Source organism: Pongo pygmaeus, chromosome 9 (assembly GCF_028885625.2).
Source record: "Pongo pygmaeus isolate AG05252 chromosome 9, NHGRI_mPonPyg2-v2.0_pri, whole genome shotgun sequence".
Taxonomy (NCBI): Eukaryota; Metazoa; Chordata; class Mammalia; order Primates; family Hominidae; genus Pongo; species Pongo pygmaeus.
This window is the reverse complement of record NC_072382.2, coordinates 74945205-74963117: the sequence shown is the minus strand read 5'-3', so window position 1 is coordinate 74963117 and position 17913 is coordinate 74945205. Positions and strand designations below refer to the sequence as shown.

Below are 17913 nucleotides of genomic sequence, written 5' to 3'. Positions count from 1 at the left end.
GATTAACAACCATACACCCCACGCAGACGAGGATCAATCACCATGAGACTTCTGGCTCCTCCAGAATCAGGTTGGTCCAGATGACAGTGACACCCGGTATTTCCTTTGCTGATGCTTGAAATCCATCAGACAGAGCCCCGTGGGGAGGACAAGAAAAGGGCCATGGATGGGCACGGTGGCTCACACCTGTAATCCAAACACTTTGGGAGGCCGAGGCAGGCAGAGCACCTGAGGTCAGGAGTTTGAGACTACCCTGGCCAACCTGGCAAAACCCCGTCTCCACTAAAAAAAAAAAATACAAAAATTAGCTGGGCGTGGTGCACGCCTGTAGTCCTAGCTACTCAGGAGGCTGAGGCAGGAGAATCACTTGAACCCAGAAGGTGAGGTTGCAGTGAACTGAGACTGCGCCACTGCACTCCAGCCTGGACAACAGAGCAAGACTCCGTATCAAAAAAAGAAGGGGGCACGGGAGCCAAATGTGCAGAGTGAGCAGTGTGGCTGGGCAACAGGCTTTCACCCCCAAGTACATGTCACTTCACTCAGTCCTCAAAATAACTCTGTAAGTTCAGTGTTTTGCCTCTGTTTGTGTAGTTAGGAAGTGATTAACCACACAAGAAATCCCCAGAGGTATTGCAAGGCTACTGCTTTCAGTGATCAAAACAAGGTACAGCCAATAAGTGCTCTGAATTTAGGGACTTCATGGAGAAAGACCATGTGGGCTGGAGCAGTCAGGGAAGGCTTCCTAGAAGAGACAGGTCTTGGGGTGAACTGGCCCAGGGTGTGGACAGCTATAGAGAGAGAGCCAGGAAAGCCTGTGAGCGGCGTGCAGCTGGAGATAGAGACCAGTCTCGCTGCGTCTGAGCATCTGTGGCCTCATCTGTAAGACAGAGATAATCACCCCAGCTTCATGGGGTTGTGAGGAAGATCAAATGAGATGACATTTGTGAAAGTGCTTCACCTACTTTTGGCACACGGTGGAAGCTTAGGAAATGTCAGCCCCACCCACTCTCCTGACTGTCGGGAGCAAACCAGTAGAGAGGCAAGCACGCAGCCACTGGGGCAGGCAGAGCACTCCCGGGCCTCAGAGGGTGCAAAATGATGCGGGAACCTCAAGGAAGGAGTGGGTGCCACCTTCTTCCTGACAAGCCCTCCCCCTTCTATTTATCTCTGCTCCTAAGCCTGCCAGCCCACCCCTCCCCAGCACCACAGAGGCCGGCCTCCCTCTCAAGTCACCAGCACGGAGCATTCAAGGCCCAGGGCCCCACTTCCCTTGGGGCCCAGGGAACCTAAAGAGGGGCAGTCAGGGCCCAGGCCTGAGGGGGAAAGCCCCAGATAAAGAATATTCCTCCAAATCCCACTCCAGCTCCCGCAGGCAACCTAATCGGGGGTCAGGAGGACACGCTCCTACCCTAGGCTAAGAGCAGCCTCTGATGACACAAAAGGACCCTGAGGGTCAAGACCTCCCACCTCCACTTCAAAACAGTGTGTTATTTATCAATATCTTATCCCCGGAAGTTGAATCTATCTCCCAATGCCAACTCCGAGGTAAATGACTTGACCAGGCATGTGGCATGGATTAAGGCATGAGATAGGTGTTCCCACCACCAGAACGAGCCAGTGGCTGCCTCTCTTCCCTTTGAGCACTCCCTCCACAGAGACCTGTGAATAGGTGTTTCTGATCCCTAGGCTGGTTGCATCCCAACCCAGAGCAGGCAGCCTTGGGACTTCTAGCATGGGCTGGCCTCAGGACATGGAGCCAAAGCAGGCAGACCTGGCCCTGCCCTCAAGCTCCCAAGCCAAAGAGAGCCTGGCCCTCCCTCCCCCTGGGTTTCTCCAGAGCCTGCTGCCTCCTGGTTTGGGCTTCTACTCCATTCTTCCCCCACAGACTCCCTGCAATTTACTCCACCACCTCTAGACTAGCAACTACAGATGGAGCTCAGAGCCTACTTCCTGAGCCTTCCTAATCTCAGCAGCCCTGACAGCTACTTCCCTCTTAACACTAACGCAGCTGCTTATTCTGCTGACATTAAGATCAAGGCCTGGTCCAAGGAAGAGGACAGGTATAGCCCAAGCTTTGTACTTGAACGTCCGTGCTTCTGACCACCTGCCCTGTGACCCTGGCTCTGTGCCCCAGTCCAGAAAAGACTTCTGCCTACTCCTCCTCTGCCCTACCCAGTTAACTCCCTTTCCTTCCCTCCCTTCTGCTTCTCACTCCTCCCCTCCCTTCTCTTCCTCTTCTCCCCTTCCCCCATCACCTGGGGCCCGATTCAGCTATGCCCAGCCCTTACCCTGAGTGCCCACAGATGGAGCCTCCAGTAGCTTCTGCGGGGCACCCTTCCACCCGGCCCCAGCTCCCTTGGCTCCAGCAGTGTCCACTGCTAAAGCCTCCAAGTGTCATGTCGGAGAGAATGGTGGCCACAGTAGATAAGCCCAAAATGCCTTACAGTTTACAGGCTGGAATCAGGCCCCGCCACATGCTGGCTACATGGACCTCCCTGAGATTCCATTTCCTCCTCAGTAAAATAAGTGGTAAGATTTTAGGATCCCCAGCACTAAAAAGAAATGAAATACTGATACAGGCTCCAACATGGATGAACTTTGAAAGCATTACTATACTAAGTGAAAGAAGTCAGTCACAGACAAGCACATATTGGATGATTCCATTTCCAGGAAGTGTTGAGAACAGGCAAATTTATAGAGACACAAAATCGATTGATTAGTGGTTGCCTGAGGCTGGGGAGTGGGGGAAGGGAAATGACTACCGACGTGTATGGAGTTTTTCCAGGGTGGGAGGGTAATGAAAATGTTCTCAAATAGATTGTGTTGGTGGTTGCACCACTCAGAATATACTAAAAACCATTTGAATTGTGCACTTGAAACAGATGAATTGTATGGTATGTGAATTCTATATCAATAAATCTGTAATTTAAAAAAATTTAGGTCGGGCGCGGTGGCTCACACCTATAATCCCAGCACTTTGCCAGACTGAGGCAGGAGGATCACTTGAGCCCAGGAGTTCAAGACCAGCCTGGGGAACACAGCGAGACCTCGTCTCTACTAAAAAATTTTAAATTACAAAAAAAAAAAAAGTAAAAAAATTAGAATCCTAATAGTACCTGTCTCATAGGATTGTGGAAAATGGTAGTAATGTATGTAAAATATTTAGCACATAGTAGGCACAAAGAAATGACAGTTATTATTATTCAGAGACCTGGGAGAGCTGTGCCCAGCCTATCGTGGGAGGCCTTGACCTTTGGACTCAAAAGTGGCAGCAGGTCCACCCCCTCATACACCCTTGTCACCAAGGAAGTGTCCACAGCTTAAAGGAGCTATATTAAAGCACCCCAAGTCAAGAGGACTGAACCAGACCTGGAACTCACTCACCTCCCCTCTCACCTCACTGCCCTCACCAGCCAGCCTCTTGTCAAGTGATCAGGCTGTCAACCAACTTCTCTAGGATAAGGTTTCAGGTCAGCCCGTGTGTATAAGACCAGTGCCAAGCCAGAAGCAGCAGAGACAACAGTGAATGACAAGGAGGGGCCATCCGATCCCTGCTGCCACCTCCTGGGATGGAGCCCTAGGGAGCCCCTGTGCTGCCCCTGCCCTGGCAGGACTCACAGGTAAGACCGCTTTCTCCTCCCTCATCACTTACCCTCTCCCTCTCGCTTCTCCTTGTTCTCCCTTTCATTGGAGGCTTTCAGAGAGCAGCCCCAAGCAGCCAGGGCTCACTAGCTGCAGCATGTCAGACCTGATAGAGATTCAGTCCAGCCCCCACCTTATGAAAAGGGAGCTGCGGCCCTAATGAGGGTACTGTGGCAGGGCTGGGGCTTGAACCCAACACCCGTGTCACTCACTCAAGACTCACAACCACTTTGCCTTGCTGGCTGCCTCTGGTGGGATTTTGCAAATCCCCATAGACTGGAAGTGGCTTTCTTCTTTGCCTGCCCCAGAATCTCTGTGATTCCTCCAGAACATAAACCCTTCTCTTTCCATGAGGACCCTGGGGCCCTCTTCCTGAGTAGGGATGACAGGGGCACTTCTGACCTGAGGCGTGGTCCTGGTCATTTGCTGGGAGCTTTACAGAGCCCATGGTCTCTTCACCCAGACAGCTTCTTCAGTGGGCTGCTGTGAAGGCTTTGCCAGGAGGGTGGGTTGGAGTTGGGGAGGCAACTGGTATTGGGTAGGATGTCTCAAAATGGGGTCCTCTTCCCCCGCTTCAGAGCTACCACAGGGAGTTTTCCTAAAGCAGATTCCTGGGCCCCACCCCAGACCTAAATCAGGATCTCTGGGGCTGAGGGCTGAGAATCTGCTCTGTAAACAAGCAGCTCAAGGGATCCTTGGCTCTCCCTGAAGTCTGAGACTCTCTGGGCAGTGAAACAGGCACAGCTTCAGATGTCAGACAAACGTGGACACCAATCTCAGCTCCAGCACTTCAGCTGTATGACTAGCGAAAGCTCTGTAAGCCTCAGGTTCCTGGTTTATGAAATGGGGATAATAATAGCAACTACTTGTAGCCTTATGAAGGGATCGAATCAGTCAGTGTCTATAAAGCCCTCAGCACGGTATCTGGTGCAAGAAGCAACCAGCAAACATTAATGGACCATGCAGACTGGAACATCCCATCCCTCAGTAGCCCCAGCAGAGCTACAGGAATGAGGATTCCACTTTTGACTTCTTCCTCCACTGGCCAGTGGCAAAAGGCTGCCGGCTGTTAGGGGTCTAAGGGAGGCTGGAGTGAATTGGGAAGAAGACTGGGGAGTGCTGGCCTCAGGGCAGCTCCTACCTGCGCCCACCGCTGTGGCTTCGCCTCGTCCCCCAGCTTGACTACTGAAAGTTCTAGAGCCCCAAGGTGGGCTTTTGACCTGAGTCTACGTCCATCCATTCCATTTCCCATGAGTGGCTAAGAACTGCCCCTCTTGTCAAGTGATCATGCTGAGGCCAAGAGTTCAAGACCAGAATAGGCAACATAGAGAGACCCCCCCATCTCTACAAAAAACAAAAAATTAGCTGGGTATGGTGATGCACACCTGTAGTCCCAGCTACTCGGGAGGCTGAAGGTGGGAGGGTCACTTGAGTCCAAGAGGTCAAGACTGCAGTGAGCCTGGATTGCACCACTGCACTCCAACCCAGGTAACAGAGCGAGACCCTGTCTCAAAAAAAACAGGAGGCAGTTTGATATTGGGGAGAACAGGTGCCTGAGCCTCGGTTTCCTCATGTATACAGTGCAGATACCACTATCAGCTCTGCCTACCCATGGTAAGGAGGGGAGGGAGAGGGTCAGGAGGAGGATTGCAAAATTCAAGGGATAAGAACGTGGCCTATTTTTATAGGCCAAATTCACGCAGCTTAAGTATGGCACCACCCAGGCTTCTCCCTTTCTAAAGCCCCTCCTGAGTGCGGAAGAGTTCCTGGGGGCCAGGCCAGACATCGCTCCATCAGCCTCCTCTGGCCTGTCTCCTGCAGCCCCACCGCTGCACTGAAGCCCAGGGCTGTGGAGCAGCCTCTCTCCTTGGACCTCCTCTTGGCCCTAAAGGAACTGGGCAGAGCCTTCCAGGACCATGGTTGGACTGAAGCCTTCAGACGTGCCTCCCACCATGGCTGTGAAGTTCCTGGGGGCAGGCACAGCAGCCTGTTTTGCTGACCTCCTTACCTTTCCACTGGACACAGCCAAGGTCCGCCTGCAGGTAGGTGCCCTTTGGCCAAGGGTCATTGATCACATGGAAGGAGGGGCTAGTTCTCTCCCATATCCCCCATGACATGTGCCCACATGCCCTTCCTCACTCAGAACCCTGACGAAGACTCTCACTCCACTGCTTAGGACCCTTCCTTGCCTCCTCCCATCACCATCTACAAGGACAAAAAAATCTAAATTCTTTGCATGATGTGACAGGGCCCTTTAGGGGCTGGGCCCTACTTTGTAAAGCATACAGTGTGAGGTAAAAGTAAGGAATTAACTGTGTGACCTCGGGCAAGCCACGAAGCACTTATAAAATGGGAAAAACAATCTGTCCCTCTGATTTACTCTGAGGATCAAACACCAAGCCGTGTGTATAACACTGCTTTGTGAACGGTAAAATGCTGCCCAGACACCAGTGATTTCTACTGTGACCAGCCTGGTTGTTCTCAGGCCCAGCCCAGGCAGGCCCAGCCCCAGCAGGGTTCCTGTGCACGTAGCCCCTTCTTGCCTTCCCTTCCGAGTCCTCACCCCCTGCTATTGTCCCTCAGATCCAGGGGGAGAACCAGGTGACCCAGACGGCCCGGCTCGTGCAGTACCGTGGCGCGCTGGGCACTATCCTGACCATGGTGCGGACCGAGGGTCTCTGCAGCCCCTACAATGGGCTGGTGGCCGGCCTGCAGCGCCAGATGAGCTTCGCCTCCATCCGCATCGGCCTCTACGACTCCGTCAAGCAGGTCTACACCCCCAAAGGCGCGGACAGTGAGTGACCAAGTCCCTGAACGCCAAAGGGGTGGCCGAAAGTATGTGGGTCAAGAGACCAGGGAAGTCTAGACTCAGAGGCAGAGCCAGGGGCGGGGGGAAGCTGGTACCGGACGCTCATGAGGAGGCTCTGAGTGGACATCAAGGAAGCTGCAGGGGCAGCCCCGCAGAGAACAGCATGTCCCAGAGAGCTGCTTAGTAGGGGACACTGGCCCACTCTCTCTGCCCCTCCCAGACTCCAGCCTCACTACCCGGATTTTGGCTGGCTGCACCACAGGAGCCATGGCGGTGACCTGTGCCCAGCCCACAGATGTGGTGAAGGTCCGATTTCAGGCCAGCATACACCTCGGGCCATCCAGGAGCGACAGAAAATACAGCGGGACTATGGACGCCTACAGAACCATCGCCAGGGAGGAAGGAGTCAGGGGCCTGTGGAAAGGTAGGTCTGGACTCTGGATGCAGGCGGCCTTAGGCAGAGCTTTCCCTCCCCTCAGGCTGGGGCAGGGACCCCAGCAAGGAGGGGACTCGCAGCATGGCGTGTTCCAGTGATTCTGAAAGAACATCACAACCAAAGATACTTCACTGACCTGCCACAGCCCCTCAAACTCAGTTCATTTTACCAGCCCTTTGCCATGTGCAGGTTGCTATGAGGGAGCCAGAAATGAATTTAAGACACCTTCACACGCCCAGGGCATGAGGACAGCAGAGGAGATAAGTCAAGATGCAGCTACACCGCAGGCAGGATGTGGTAGGGGTTGCCCCAGAGGTGGAGATCCAGAGGCGGGTTCTGCAGAGAAGGTGACACCTAAGCTGGGCCTGGAAGACTGAACAGGCTCTAGGTGTGTGGAGACGGAACGGGAGGGGCCCTCAAGCAGGGCCCGGAGGAAAAAGAGGAGCATCAGAAAAGTATAGCTGTGAGGAGTGGGTGCAGGGAGATGCAATGAGGAAGCGCTTCCTTGGGAGCAAAGCTGGAGGGCTCCCTTTGTGTCCACATGGCAGCCACTGATGAATGCAGGACTCTCTCCGCATGTGAACCAGAGGTTGCAGGAACATTTGCAGAAGAAACTGACCCAGTGAAGTTTAAGGGCAGGACACCTCTTAAGTGGGGGCTCTTCAGTCACTTGTTGGGCACCCTTCAGAGCTTGTCCCCTTACCTGTGAAACCAGGGGTTTGGTCCTGACAGTTTCCTAGGGCCCTGCTGGCACCACATTCTGTCACTGTTCCAAGAGCTCAGCCTCTCGCTGAACGACTTTCTTTTCTGGCTGCAGCTGGGTCTCGAGGAAGCATATTTTAATTTTGACAGCTATTGCAGATCACCCTCCAAATGTGGCCAAATGAACACAAGTGGGCCTCTCTCTGTTCTCTGTCTCTGAGAAAAACATGGATAATCTGAGAGTTGTTAACCCTAGAAAGGAAAATGTGGAATCTGCTCAACTGTGGTGGGATCCTCTGGCTGAGACCATTGGAATGGGGCAGTATGGCCCCAAAACTGGGGCCCGTGGCCTTGCAGCCAGGGCGTCCATTTCTCCCATTTCCCATTCATCCATTCCCACCGCCTTCCTAACAGGAACTTTGCCCAACATCATGAGGAATGCCATCGTCAACTGTGCTGAGGTGGTGACCTACGACATCCTCAAGGAGAAGCTGCTGGACTATCACCTGCTCACTGGTGAGGCCCTGGGCTCCAGGCAGGCAGCCCTCCCTCAGCAGGGAGGGAACCCAGAACTCCATGGAGTGGGCACCACCCAGAGGCAACTGGGTTTTAGAAGGAGCAGAGAGAGAAGCAGTGCCTAGTAAAAAGTGCCTGGTACATTGTGGTGACAAGCAGGAAAGACCCCTGGGCTGGGAGGCTGGAGACTTGGGTTCCAGTCCCAGCACCATCTCTCACTGTATAGCTTTAAGCAAGGGTCTCTCACCTTCTCTGACTTCAGTTTCCTCAAACAGCCTGCATGACCTCCCACCTCTGGGTCAGCCCAGGCCTAGTTTGCCAGTACTTACCAAGAGCTTAGCCCAGGGCACTGTGAGAGATATGGAAAATACTGTCCTATGCTCAGGGAGTTCACGGTTGAGTTGGGGACAAACAGTACATACATATGGACAGAACACAAACGCACTCCTTGATATTTGCTTGTACTTCCTCTGCAGACAACTTCCCCTGCCACTTTGTCTCTGCCTTTGGAGCCGGCTTCTGTGCCACAGTGGTGGCCTCCCCGGTGGATGTGGTGAAGACCCGGTATATGAACTCACCTCCAGGCCAGTACCTCAGTCCCCTCGACTGTATGATAAAGATGGTGGCCCAGGAGGGCCCCACAGCCTTCTACAAGGGGTGAGCCTCCTCCTGCCTCCAGCACTCCCTCCCAGAGAACAGGGGCTTCTTTCTTTTCTAATGTGGCTACTGTGGGTCAACCTGGGATGTAGCAGTGAAGAGTACAGATGTAAATGCCACAAAGAAGAAGTTTAAAAAACCATGCAAGTAAAAGAAAAAAAGTGAACCATACCTGACGGGGAGAGTTAGGGAAGCCTGACTGAGAATAAGCATTCTAGGAATAGGTAAAAGTACTGCCTGTCTCCAGAGGAAGTTAGCAGTCCTGAGACCTCCCGGACCTCCTGCCATGGCCATTGAGCACCACACTGACCACAGCCGGTGCCTTCCTCACTGTCTCCACACACTCCACGTTTTTTTGCACTTACTGCTCCCTCTGCGTGGAATGCCTCATCATCTACAGGCTGTCAATTTTAGACATCCTTCAAGACCAGTTCAAATGCCACCTCCTCCCTAACACTCTCAGGTGTAAATTTTCCCTCCTGCCTGGGAACTTCTGCAATGCCATTTGACACCATTTTTATGGTATTTATCACCTCCTGCCTTGTATTATAGTATTGGTAAGCTTAAATTATTCCTCATGCAAAGGGCAAGTTCCTGCAAGCAAAAGTGGCTCAGACGTCTTTTATCTCCCACAGTCCCTTGCACAAAGTGAGCACTCGATAATGCAGGTTGTTTATGATTATCACGATAGCTAAGTCACTCTATATTAGGCCTCGTGCTGAGCACTTTACACACGTTATTCCAACAATCCCTTGAACTAGGTAGTATTGTCCACATTAACTAAGGAAAAGACTGAGTGTCAGAGGAGTTAAGTAACTTATCCAAGATCACAGGTTAAAATGGTGGAGCCATGGCTCAAACCCAGACCGTCAGACACCACACCCAACAATGTTGTTTATCCTACTGGTAAGCTCTTAGCTTGGCCCTTTCACCTCCCACTGCTGATGTCTTCAACAGAGAGGTTTTTGGTGCCCAGTGTTAGAATGGACCCAACAAGTGAACAAGAGCTACTATAGGTTCTCAAGCCTGGGAATGACGTAATAAAACTATATTGCAATTGACAGACTGTTCTTCCGAAAAGTGCCTCTATCATTACAGTCTTCAGCTGTAGCCACTTGTCTCAGTTACTGCTTTCACTTGTCCAACATTTCTGGAGCATCTTGTAGGTGCCAGGCCCTGGGTTATGCTTCCCTCAAAGAGCAGCAGATAAGTTGGTGGTATTTACTGAGCATTTATTGATGCTGGGCCCTGTGCTGAGTGCTGTCCAACATTAAATCACCTAATCTGCACGACTAGCCCTACAAGGCAGATACTGTTATTTTCCTCATTTTACAGATAAGGAAACTGAGGCTTAGAAAGATTAAGTGATGTGTCCAGATTGTAAAGCTAGAAACTGGGTGAGCTTGGATTTGAACCCAGGTCTGACTCTGGAGTTTACATTTGTTGTCACAGTGCTATAGTCCCCACGAGAATCAAGAAAACCCATGGCGTGAGGTCATGGTGCCCAAACTGAGTCCTCCAGAGCAAAGAGCAACCAGCCAGGGAAAGGAGAGGAGGGCACAGTCCAGGCAGAGGGAGCAAGAGGAGCAAAGGCATGGAGGGAAGAGGGCCTGGCATTGTCAGGGAATGTGACTAGCTGAGTCTGGTGGGAGCAAACAGGCCCAGGAGGTGGTTAGTGGAGGGACAGGCTGAGAGAGGGGCAGGGGCCAGCTCTTGGGCTTCTCTCTGAGTTGGTGAGCCACAGCTGAGGTGGGGACACTGTGCTATGCCATCACAGCACAGCCAGCCTCTCTGGAGATGAGCTAAATCTGGTGCCACACTGTCTTCACCCTGCAAAGCCCAAGCTACTCCATGTCCTGGCAGGGGGCCATGTTAGGGCTGGCCACCTGGGGTGTAACTGAGCCCAGAAACACCCAGCAGCAGGGTGGAGTCAGAACTGCACCTCTGACACTAGCCGCAGGTCTTTGGTTGAGCTCTTAACCTCCCTGGGCCTCAGTTTGTGAAAAGGAACCTGGCAGCAACATGGCTGCCTTATAGAACTGTGAGAATTCGCTGCCTAACACAGTAACCTGTCTCAAAACATGAGTTTTTTTTCTTTTCTTTACTCCGACTTCTGCCTAAATCCCCTTCGCAGAAAAAAAAAAAAAAAAAGAGAGAGAGAGAGAGACTGAAAGGATTCAGAAAATGCTTGTGATGAACAGAAGTCTGGATCCTCTGGCACTACCACTGTGTCCCGGGAGAGCACACGCATCTGTTGTGGTCTCCTAGCACTCCACCTGATGTGTTGGTTGTTTTTCTCATCAGATTTACACCCTCCTTTTTGCGTTTGGGATCCTGGAACGTGGTGATGTTCGTAACCTATGAGCAGCTGAAACGGGCCCTGATGAAAGTCCAGATGTTACGGGAATCTCCATTTTGAACAAGGCAAGGCCACTGGTAGCTAACGTGTCCGAAACCAGTTAAGAATGGAAGAAAACGGTGGATCCACGCACACATGGACACAACCCACACATGTTTACAGAACTGTTGTTTACTTGTTGCTGATTCAAGAAATAGAAGTAGAAGAGGAGGAGGGATTCTGGTCTTCAGTGCCATGCCTTGAGAACACCTTTGTTTTGCACTGACAAGATGGAAAATAAATTATATTAATTTTTGAAACCCATTAGACATGCCTAATATTTAGGCAAGAGAAAATAAACCAAGATAGATCCATTTGGACAAAATGGAAGGTTGGAGACGTGTATCCCCATGAAATCTGGTTAGATAATGAATGATAAGCAGGAAGGATGGCAAGCACGGGACAGGAGGGGCCCACAATAGAGTGGGAGATCAGCCATGGAGCCTGGAGGGACACCACCCAGCAACACAGAGCTGGCAACTGCAGCTGCACCGTCACACTTGCATCATCAGCCTATTTGTAATGTGTCTGCCACAGAGAGTCCTTTGGGATTCTAGGAAACCCAAGGAACAAGAGAAAAAACTAGAGCCTGTGCCAAAGAAGCCCTGCTGGACCCGTGTGAGGCTGGGGCTTGTAAATATTCCCTGATGACACTGAAGAATCAAGAGGGCAGCCCCCCCTTTCCAACAAAATGGAGGGAGCCATCCCTTCCCTGTCCGCCTCACCAGGGGTGCTATGACACGCAGGTGAGAAGCTGGGCATGAACGCACTTTATAAAAGCAAAAGCTCTGTGTAAATCTAACTACAAGGACAATGCCTTGGGAGAGATTTTGTTGGGACAGAGAGGAGTTGCCAGGGAAGAAGATTTGAAAGATACGGTTGTCTAGAGGTGAGACCAAAGGATCCAGAGACTTGGGGACCAGAGGTGACAGTGGATGACGTGAAGCCACAGGAGCCCCGCCCCCATGCAGCCCCTTCCCCACCCCCGCCACCACGTGCTCAATCGTGAGCACCTCAAAGGGTTGTTGGGCTTGGGGGAAAAGAGGTGGATTCCTGGGCAAGAACCTAAAGTAGCAGGACTCGGAATTCTTGGGAAATTATTATGACTCAATAAAAGAATTCACACCTTAGGTGTGGGAGTAAGAACAGCCACTTCTCTGCCTTTTCTTTCTTGGAATTTTCCTTTCTCACTTCTATTTCAGGCTTTCTATGTGTCAGGGCGGAGCCAGATCCAGCCCCACATGCCTACACTTCATCTGCCCCCTCTCACCCCATTTAATTGCAGGCAAGTAGCTTTATTTTTTGAGGGCTCCAGCTCCTGCTTCTGCAAAAGGCAGGGTTGAACCAGACGACCGACTTCCAAGCTTAAGACTGTACATCTTTCAAATTGATAATGGGGACCCAAAATGCCACTATCTTTTTCTACTTCTTGGCAGCCTTGTGTAGCTCTGACGATTGTCAGGACTGGGTTCAAACCTCACCCCATTCTACCTTACCAACCACCTAGCCACAGGGAATCCTTGCACCTTGGTGTGCTACCAGAGAAGTGGGAATAACAATCCCTGCTTCACAGGCTTGTTGTGAGGGTTGACCTAAAACTCCTTGGAAAGCAGACATGTGGTGTGCACCTGCTACCTGGGAGGCTTAGGCGAGAGGATTGCTTGAGCCCAGGAGTTCAAGGCTGCAGTGAGCCACGACTGCACCTGTGAATAATGACTGCACTCCAGCCTTGGCAACAGAGCAAGACTCCCTCTCTGAAACAAAACAAACAAAAAATCATTGGCATACAGGAGGCGCTCGGTAATGTGATTTCCCTGCTTCCCTGTTCCTACCGCTCCAGACCCTGGGAAAAAGTACTTTCCTAAATTTAAATTATAACTTGAGATCATCTATGTATACAAACTGGAGAGTTCATACAAAAGCAAAAAAAAACTATATTTTGATTTAGTGTCTGGCTTGGTTTTCAAATAAAACCCATATTTTAAAAAGTTTCCAGTTGGTGCAGTGGCTCACACCTTTGGGAGGCCAAGGTGGGCGGATCACTTGAGTCAAGAGTTCGAGACCAGCCTGGCCAACATGGCGAAACCCTGTCTCTACTAAAAATACAAAAAAAAAAAAAAAAATTAGCCAGGCATGGTGGCAGGTACCTGTAATCCTAGCTACTCGGGAGGCTGAGGCAAGAGAATCACTTGAACCCGGGAGCTCGAGGTTGCAATGAACCAAGACCGCACCACTGCACTCCAGCCTAGGCGAGACTCTGTCTCAAAAAAAAAATTAAAGTGAATTGAATTAAATTAAAAGTTTCCCTTTTTAGCCAGGCATGGTGGCACGCACCTGTGGCCCCAGCTACTCGGGAGGCTCAAGTGGGAGGATCACTTGAGCCCAGGAGGCGGAGGTTGCAGTAAGCTGAGCTTACACCACTGCACCCTAGCCTAGGTGACAGAGTGAGACCCCATCTCAAAACACAAAAACAAAAAAAAAAAGAAAAAGGAAAAAAAAGTTTCTCTTTCTTTTGACTTGACTGACATGTGCAAATCACTCTCAAACTCCTGGTCTCAGTTTGTAAGTTTCTAGGGCCGGGAACTATGTCTTCCATGAATTTCCATATGGCAATATTAACACACCACCTACCCAGAGGATACAATTTAGATGATGATTCTGAGAAAGGGAGGATAAAATATTCTAAGAGATATTTTGACTGGGATCAGGAGCCTACTAACTGCCAAGTCCAGCATTTTGGAGAAAGAAAAACGAGATTGGTGAGTCTTGTGAGGTTTCTAGGCCAAAATACTAGATCTCTTTCTCCACTTTTTTTTTTTTTTTTTTTTTTGAGTCAAAGTCTTGCTCTGTGCCCAGGCTAACACAATCTTGGCTCACAGCAACATCCACCTCCCAGGTTCAAGTGATTCTCCTGCCTCAGACTCCCAAGTAGCTGGGACTACAGGTGCATGCCACCACACCCTGGCTAGTTTTTGTATTTTTAGTAGAGACAGGGTTTTCACTGTGTTGACCAGGCTGGTCTGAAACTCCTGACCTCAGATGATCTACCCACCTCAGCCTCCCAAAGTGCTGGGATTACAGGCGTGAGCCACTGCTCTCAGTCTCCTTCCCCACTTCTTAAAGGCAAGAGATTCAACCAGATGATCTGAAGCTCTTTAGTTCTGTGATTCCAAGGACTGAGAGACAGTTTCTCCCAGGCTACAGTGTGAACACCTTTTCAACGCTGGCCTCAACTTATGCTTCTAGGAAACCAGAAACATGAATTCATGAGAAGGTCAGATCACCAGCTGAGGCCAGCTTCTAAGTTCTGTGCACCCATTTCCCCACCACACTCCTAGAGACACCACCTCCAGTCAAGTGATTCAAAAGAAATCTGCTTTTTCTCAAACTCTTCTAATATGTCAGGCAAAAATGAGATAGTTAGAGTCCCGACTCAGTCCCATTTGTGACATAATGGATAATTCACATAAATGTTCTAAGTAATGGTAATTTTTTTTAAATAATATTTTATTCAGAAGGAATGAATGTTAAGTAAGGAAATATTATAGCTCTGTAGATGAGTTTGTTTCAGGGCACTTTGAAAAGCACAGTGTGCTACACGAATGAAAATATTCATTGTACATACATTGTAAGCCATATGTTATATTAGGTGCTGGGGTGAACAAGACCAGTCCTGGCCTCAAGGAGCTCACTGGGGTGGAGGATGTTGGGGCGGGAAAGACAAACCGCAAACCATCAGTCACCATACTGGGTGATCAAAGCTACAAACAGAGGTGTGTACAAAGCACCCAAGAGGAGGTACACAGATAAGGGACATCAGACCTGGTTGGGGGGCCAGGAAGCTTCTTGGAGGAAGACACCTAAAGGTCAAGTAGGTGTTATCCAGGTAAAGAAAGTTAAGTGAAAGTTATTCTAGGCAAAGGGAACGGTTCGTGCAAAGGCCCAGAAACAAGATAAAAACATTCAAGGTACATCCAAGGGATTGTCAGCTGTCAGTATGTCTGGGTTGCAGACTTAAAGATCTACTGGGGAGACTGAGGCAGGAAAATCGCTTGATTGCTTGAACCCAGGAGGTGGAGCTCGCAGTGAGCTGAGATCGCGCCACTGCACTCCAGCCTGGGCGACAGAGCGTGACTCCGTCTCAAAAAAAAAAGAAACCTCCTTTCCATTTTTTTAGGTATATACCCAAAGTGCAAAGTGGAATCGTGGAATCACTTGGTATGGATAATTCTATATTTAATTTTTTGAGGGACCATCATACTGTTTTCCATAGCAGCTGGACCATTCTCATTCCCAGCTGCAGTGTATAAGGGTTTGTTTCTCCACATCCTCTTCAACACCTATTTTCTGGTTTTTGATAGTAGCCATCCTAATGGGTGTAAGGTGGCCTCTCCTTGTGGTTTTGATTAATGGCTAGTGATGCTATGGCTGTTTTCATGTGGTTATTGGCCATCTGCATATCTTCTTTGGCGAAATGTCTATTTAAGGCCTCTGCCTATTTTTGAATGAAAATTAAAGAGCTACAATTTTATGTAACTTGGATGAATCTCACATAGCGTTGAGTGAAAGATACAAAATAGTACATACAGTATCATTCCATTTATATAATGTTTAAGAACAGGTAAAACCAATATTTGGTGTTAAAAATCAGGATACTGGTTATTCTTTGGGTAAATAGTGACTGACGGTAGACACAAAGGATCACTTCTGGGTGTTAGTAATGTTTCCTCATGTGTGCTTATTATACAGGGATGTTTGCTTTATAAAAGTTTTTCATGCTGTATACTTAGGATTTGTGCACTGTTTTATATGTGTTTTACTTCAATAAAAGTTTACTTTAGGCTGGGAGTGGTGGCTCATGCCTGTAATCCCAGCACTTTAGGAGGCTAAGGCAGGAGGGTTGCTTCAGTCTGTAAACAGATTTTTTTTTTTAAGACAGGGTCTCACTGTTACCCAGGCTGGAGTGCAGTGGCGTGATCACAGTTCACTGCAGCCTCCAGACTCCTGGGCCCAAGCAATTTTCCTGCCTCAGCCTCTCAAGTAGCTAGGACTACAGGCACCTGCCACCAGGCCCAGCTAATTTTAAAATTTTTTATAGAGACAGGGGCTCGCTTTGTTGCCTAGGCTGGTCTTGAACTTCTGGACTCAAGTGATCCTCCTGCCTCAGCCTCCCAAGTCCATTGGGATTACAGGTGCTAGCCACCATGCCTGGCTACTCTTGCTGGTTTAATGATGGGAAATCTTTCACCAAAAGTTTGCAAATTTTCATATGAGTGTCTGGACAATTTGTTTAAAGACCTACAAAACGTTCAAAACACTGGTGAAAAAGAAGTACAGAATAGAGAGAAATTTTGATCAGGCATTTACTCTGAGAAGCACAACACTGTGTCTGTGTCTCAATGATGTGGTTACACAACCAAAACAACCCAACTGTGGTTTTCTTCTCAATATCTTACACTGTGAAAGCCTTCTTGATTTGGAACCTGTGACTTGCAGCAGAGTTCTAAACAAGAATTGTATATTGCTTGTTTCCATGGCTCCTCTCACCAATGAATCCAGTCCATCAGAGTACAGCTCCTCAGCATATTAGACCAGTTATCCAGAAGTCATCCCCAGAAGTCATATCCCCATTTCTTTTGCTTTCCAAAGGTACAAGATCTCAAAAACTGTCAGATATATTTCAGCGTTGTTATTCTTGCTATATTATTATTATGTCTTGGAGTTATGATCCTTGAAGTAATTCATACTTCACATGTGCTTACAATGTTGAATGGTGGGATGAGAGAAACCTTTTCCATTTGATAAAATAAAACCACAAGGAGAGTTTGCTTGTGTCGTATGGGTGCCCATAAAGCATTGGAAATATTAAGGAGCAAAGTGGGTTTGCAGGATTTCTGTGGATATGTCACCATGCTGTACCATCTCATCAACGCAAACAAAGTGTGGTGATGCTTCTGATGAAAAAGGAAAACCTGATTTGACTTCCTGCTTTGAGCAGATGAGAGGGCAGAGTCATTTGAAATGGTTATTGAGGAAGCAACCACAGATTCAACAACATAACAGAAATCTTGTGTTGCTACAACAGAAACAGACTGGGTTCCTCTTGAGCTATGCTTGTAATTCCACTGCTTAGTTCTGAATTCAATGAGTTTGTAGGAAACAGTCACACTACAAACCTTGCAGAAAAGAAAGCCTTCAAAAACTCTTACTTTCCAGTAGAAAACTATATATGTTCTTAACTTTATTCACTCATTCTAGGAAGTTGCTTTAACACTAGATATTCACATTCAGGCTAGTTTTTCCAGTTTTCTTTACCTAAATCTTAAGTTCCACTTCTTGAAAAGAATGCAACGTTTAGAGATGGCATCTTATCAGAATGGAGAGATGGTCACCTTCCTCACTTCTCTCTGCTAATCTTCATTGGTATTAATTTTTTCACATAACTTGTTATTCACCCTTTGTGTCTTTTTTCTTAAAGGTAGCTTTATACTGCCAGGCACTAAAAAGAATCCTGCTGGTGCAGAATAATTTAGGCTTAAATTATGTTCAAAGTGTGTTGTGTTGTAGTTTGGGTAATATTTAGTATTGTCTGGTGTCTTCATCATTATAACACATCCTAATTCAACAAAGAGCTTTTTAGCAAAAAGCACTTCCTATATTTTTTACCTTAGGACAATCTGCATTTTTTTAATAAATCTAAGGATAAACTTTATAGACTTTATGATAACTGGTAACATAATGTCATTATGAATA

The 17913-nt window shown here is 48.8% G+C and overlaps 1 protein-coding gene across 2 annotated transcripts; it reads left to right on the top strand.

Annotated features, from left to right (window-relative positions):
• Positions 1-44: 44 nt before the first annotated feature.
• UCP3 (uncoupling protein 3) lies at positions 45-12301 on the top strand. 2 transcript variants are annotated; one of them, XM_054440931.2, is made up of 7 exons: positions 45-3620; positions 5464-5684; positions 6226-6436; positions 6672-6875; positions 8004-8105; positions 8582-8762; positions 11067-12301. In XM_054440931.2, exons 2-7 carry the CDS (start codon positions 5559-5561, stop codon positions 11179-11181), a joined length of 939 nt encoding a protein of 312 aa, XP_054296906.1. In that variant the 5' UTR covers positions 45-3620; positions 5464-5558; the 3' UTR covers positions 11182-12301. The 2 variants fall into 2 exon arrangements, with proteins under 2 accessions (XP_054296906.1, XP_063528156.1); XM_063672086.1 differs by having other exon boundaries at positions 5668-5684; positions 11067-12295.
• The last annotated feature ends 5612 nt before the right edge of the window (positions 12302-17913 follow it).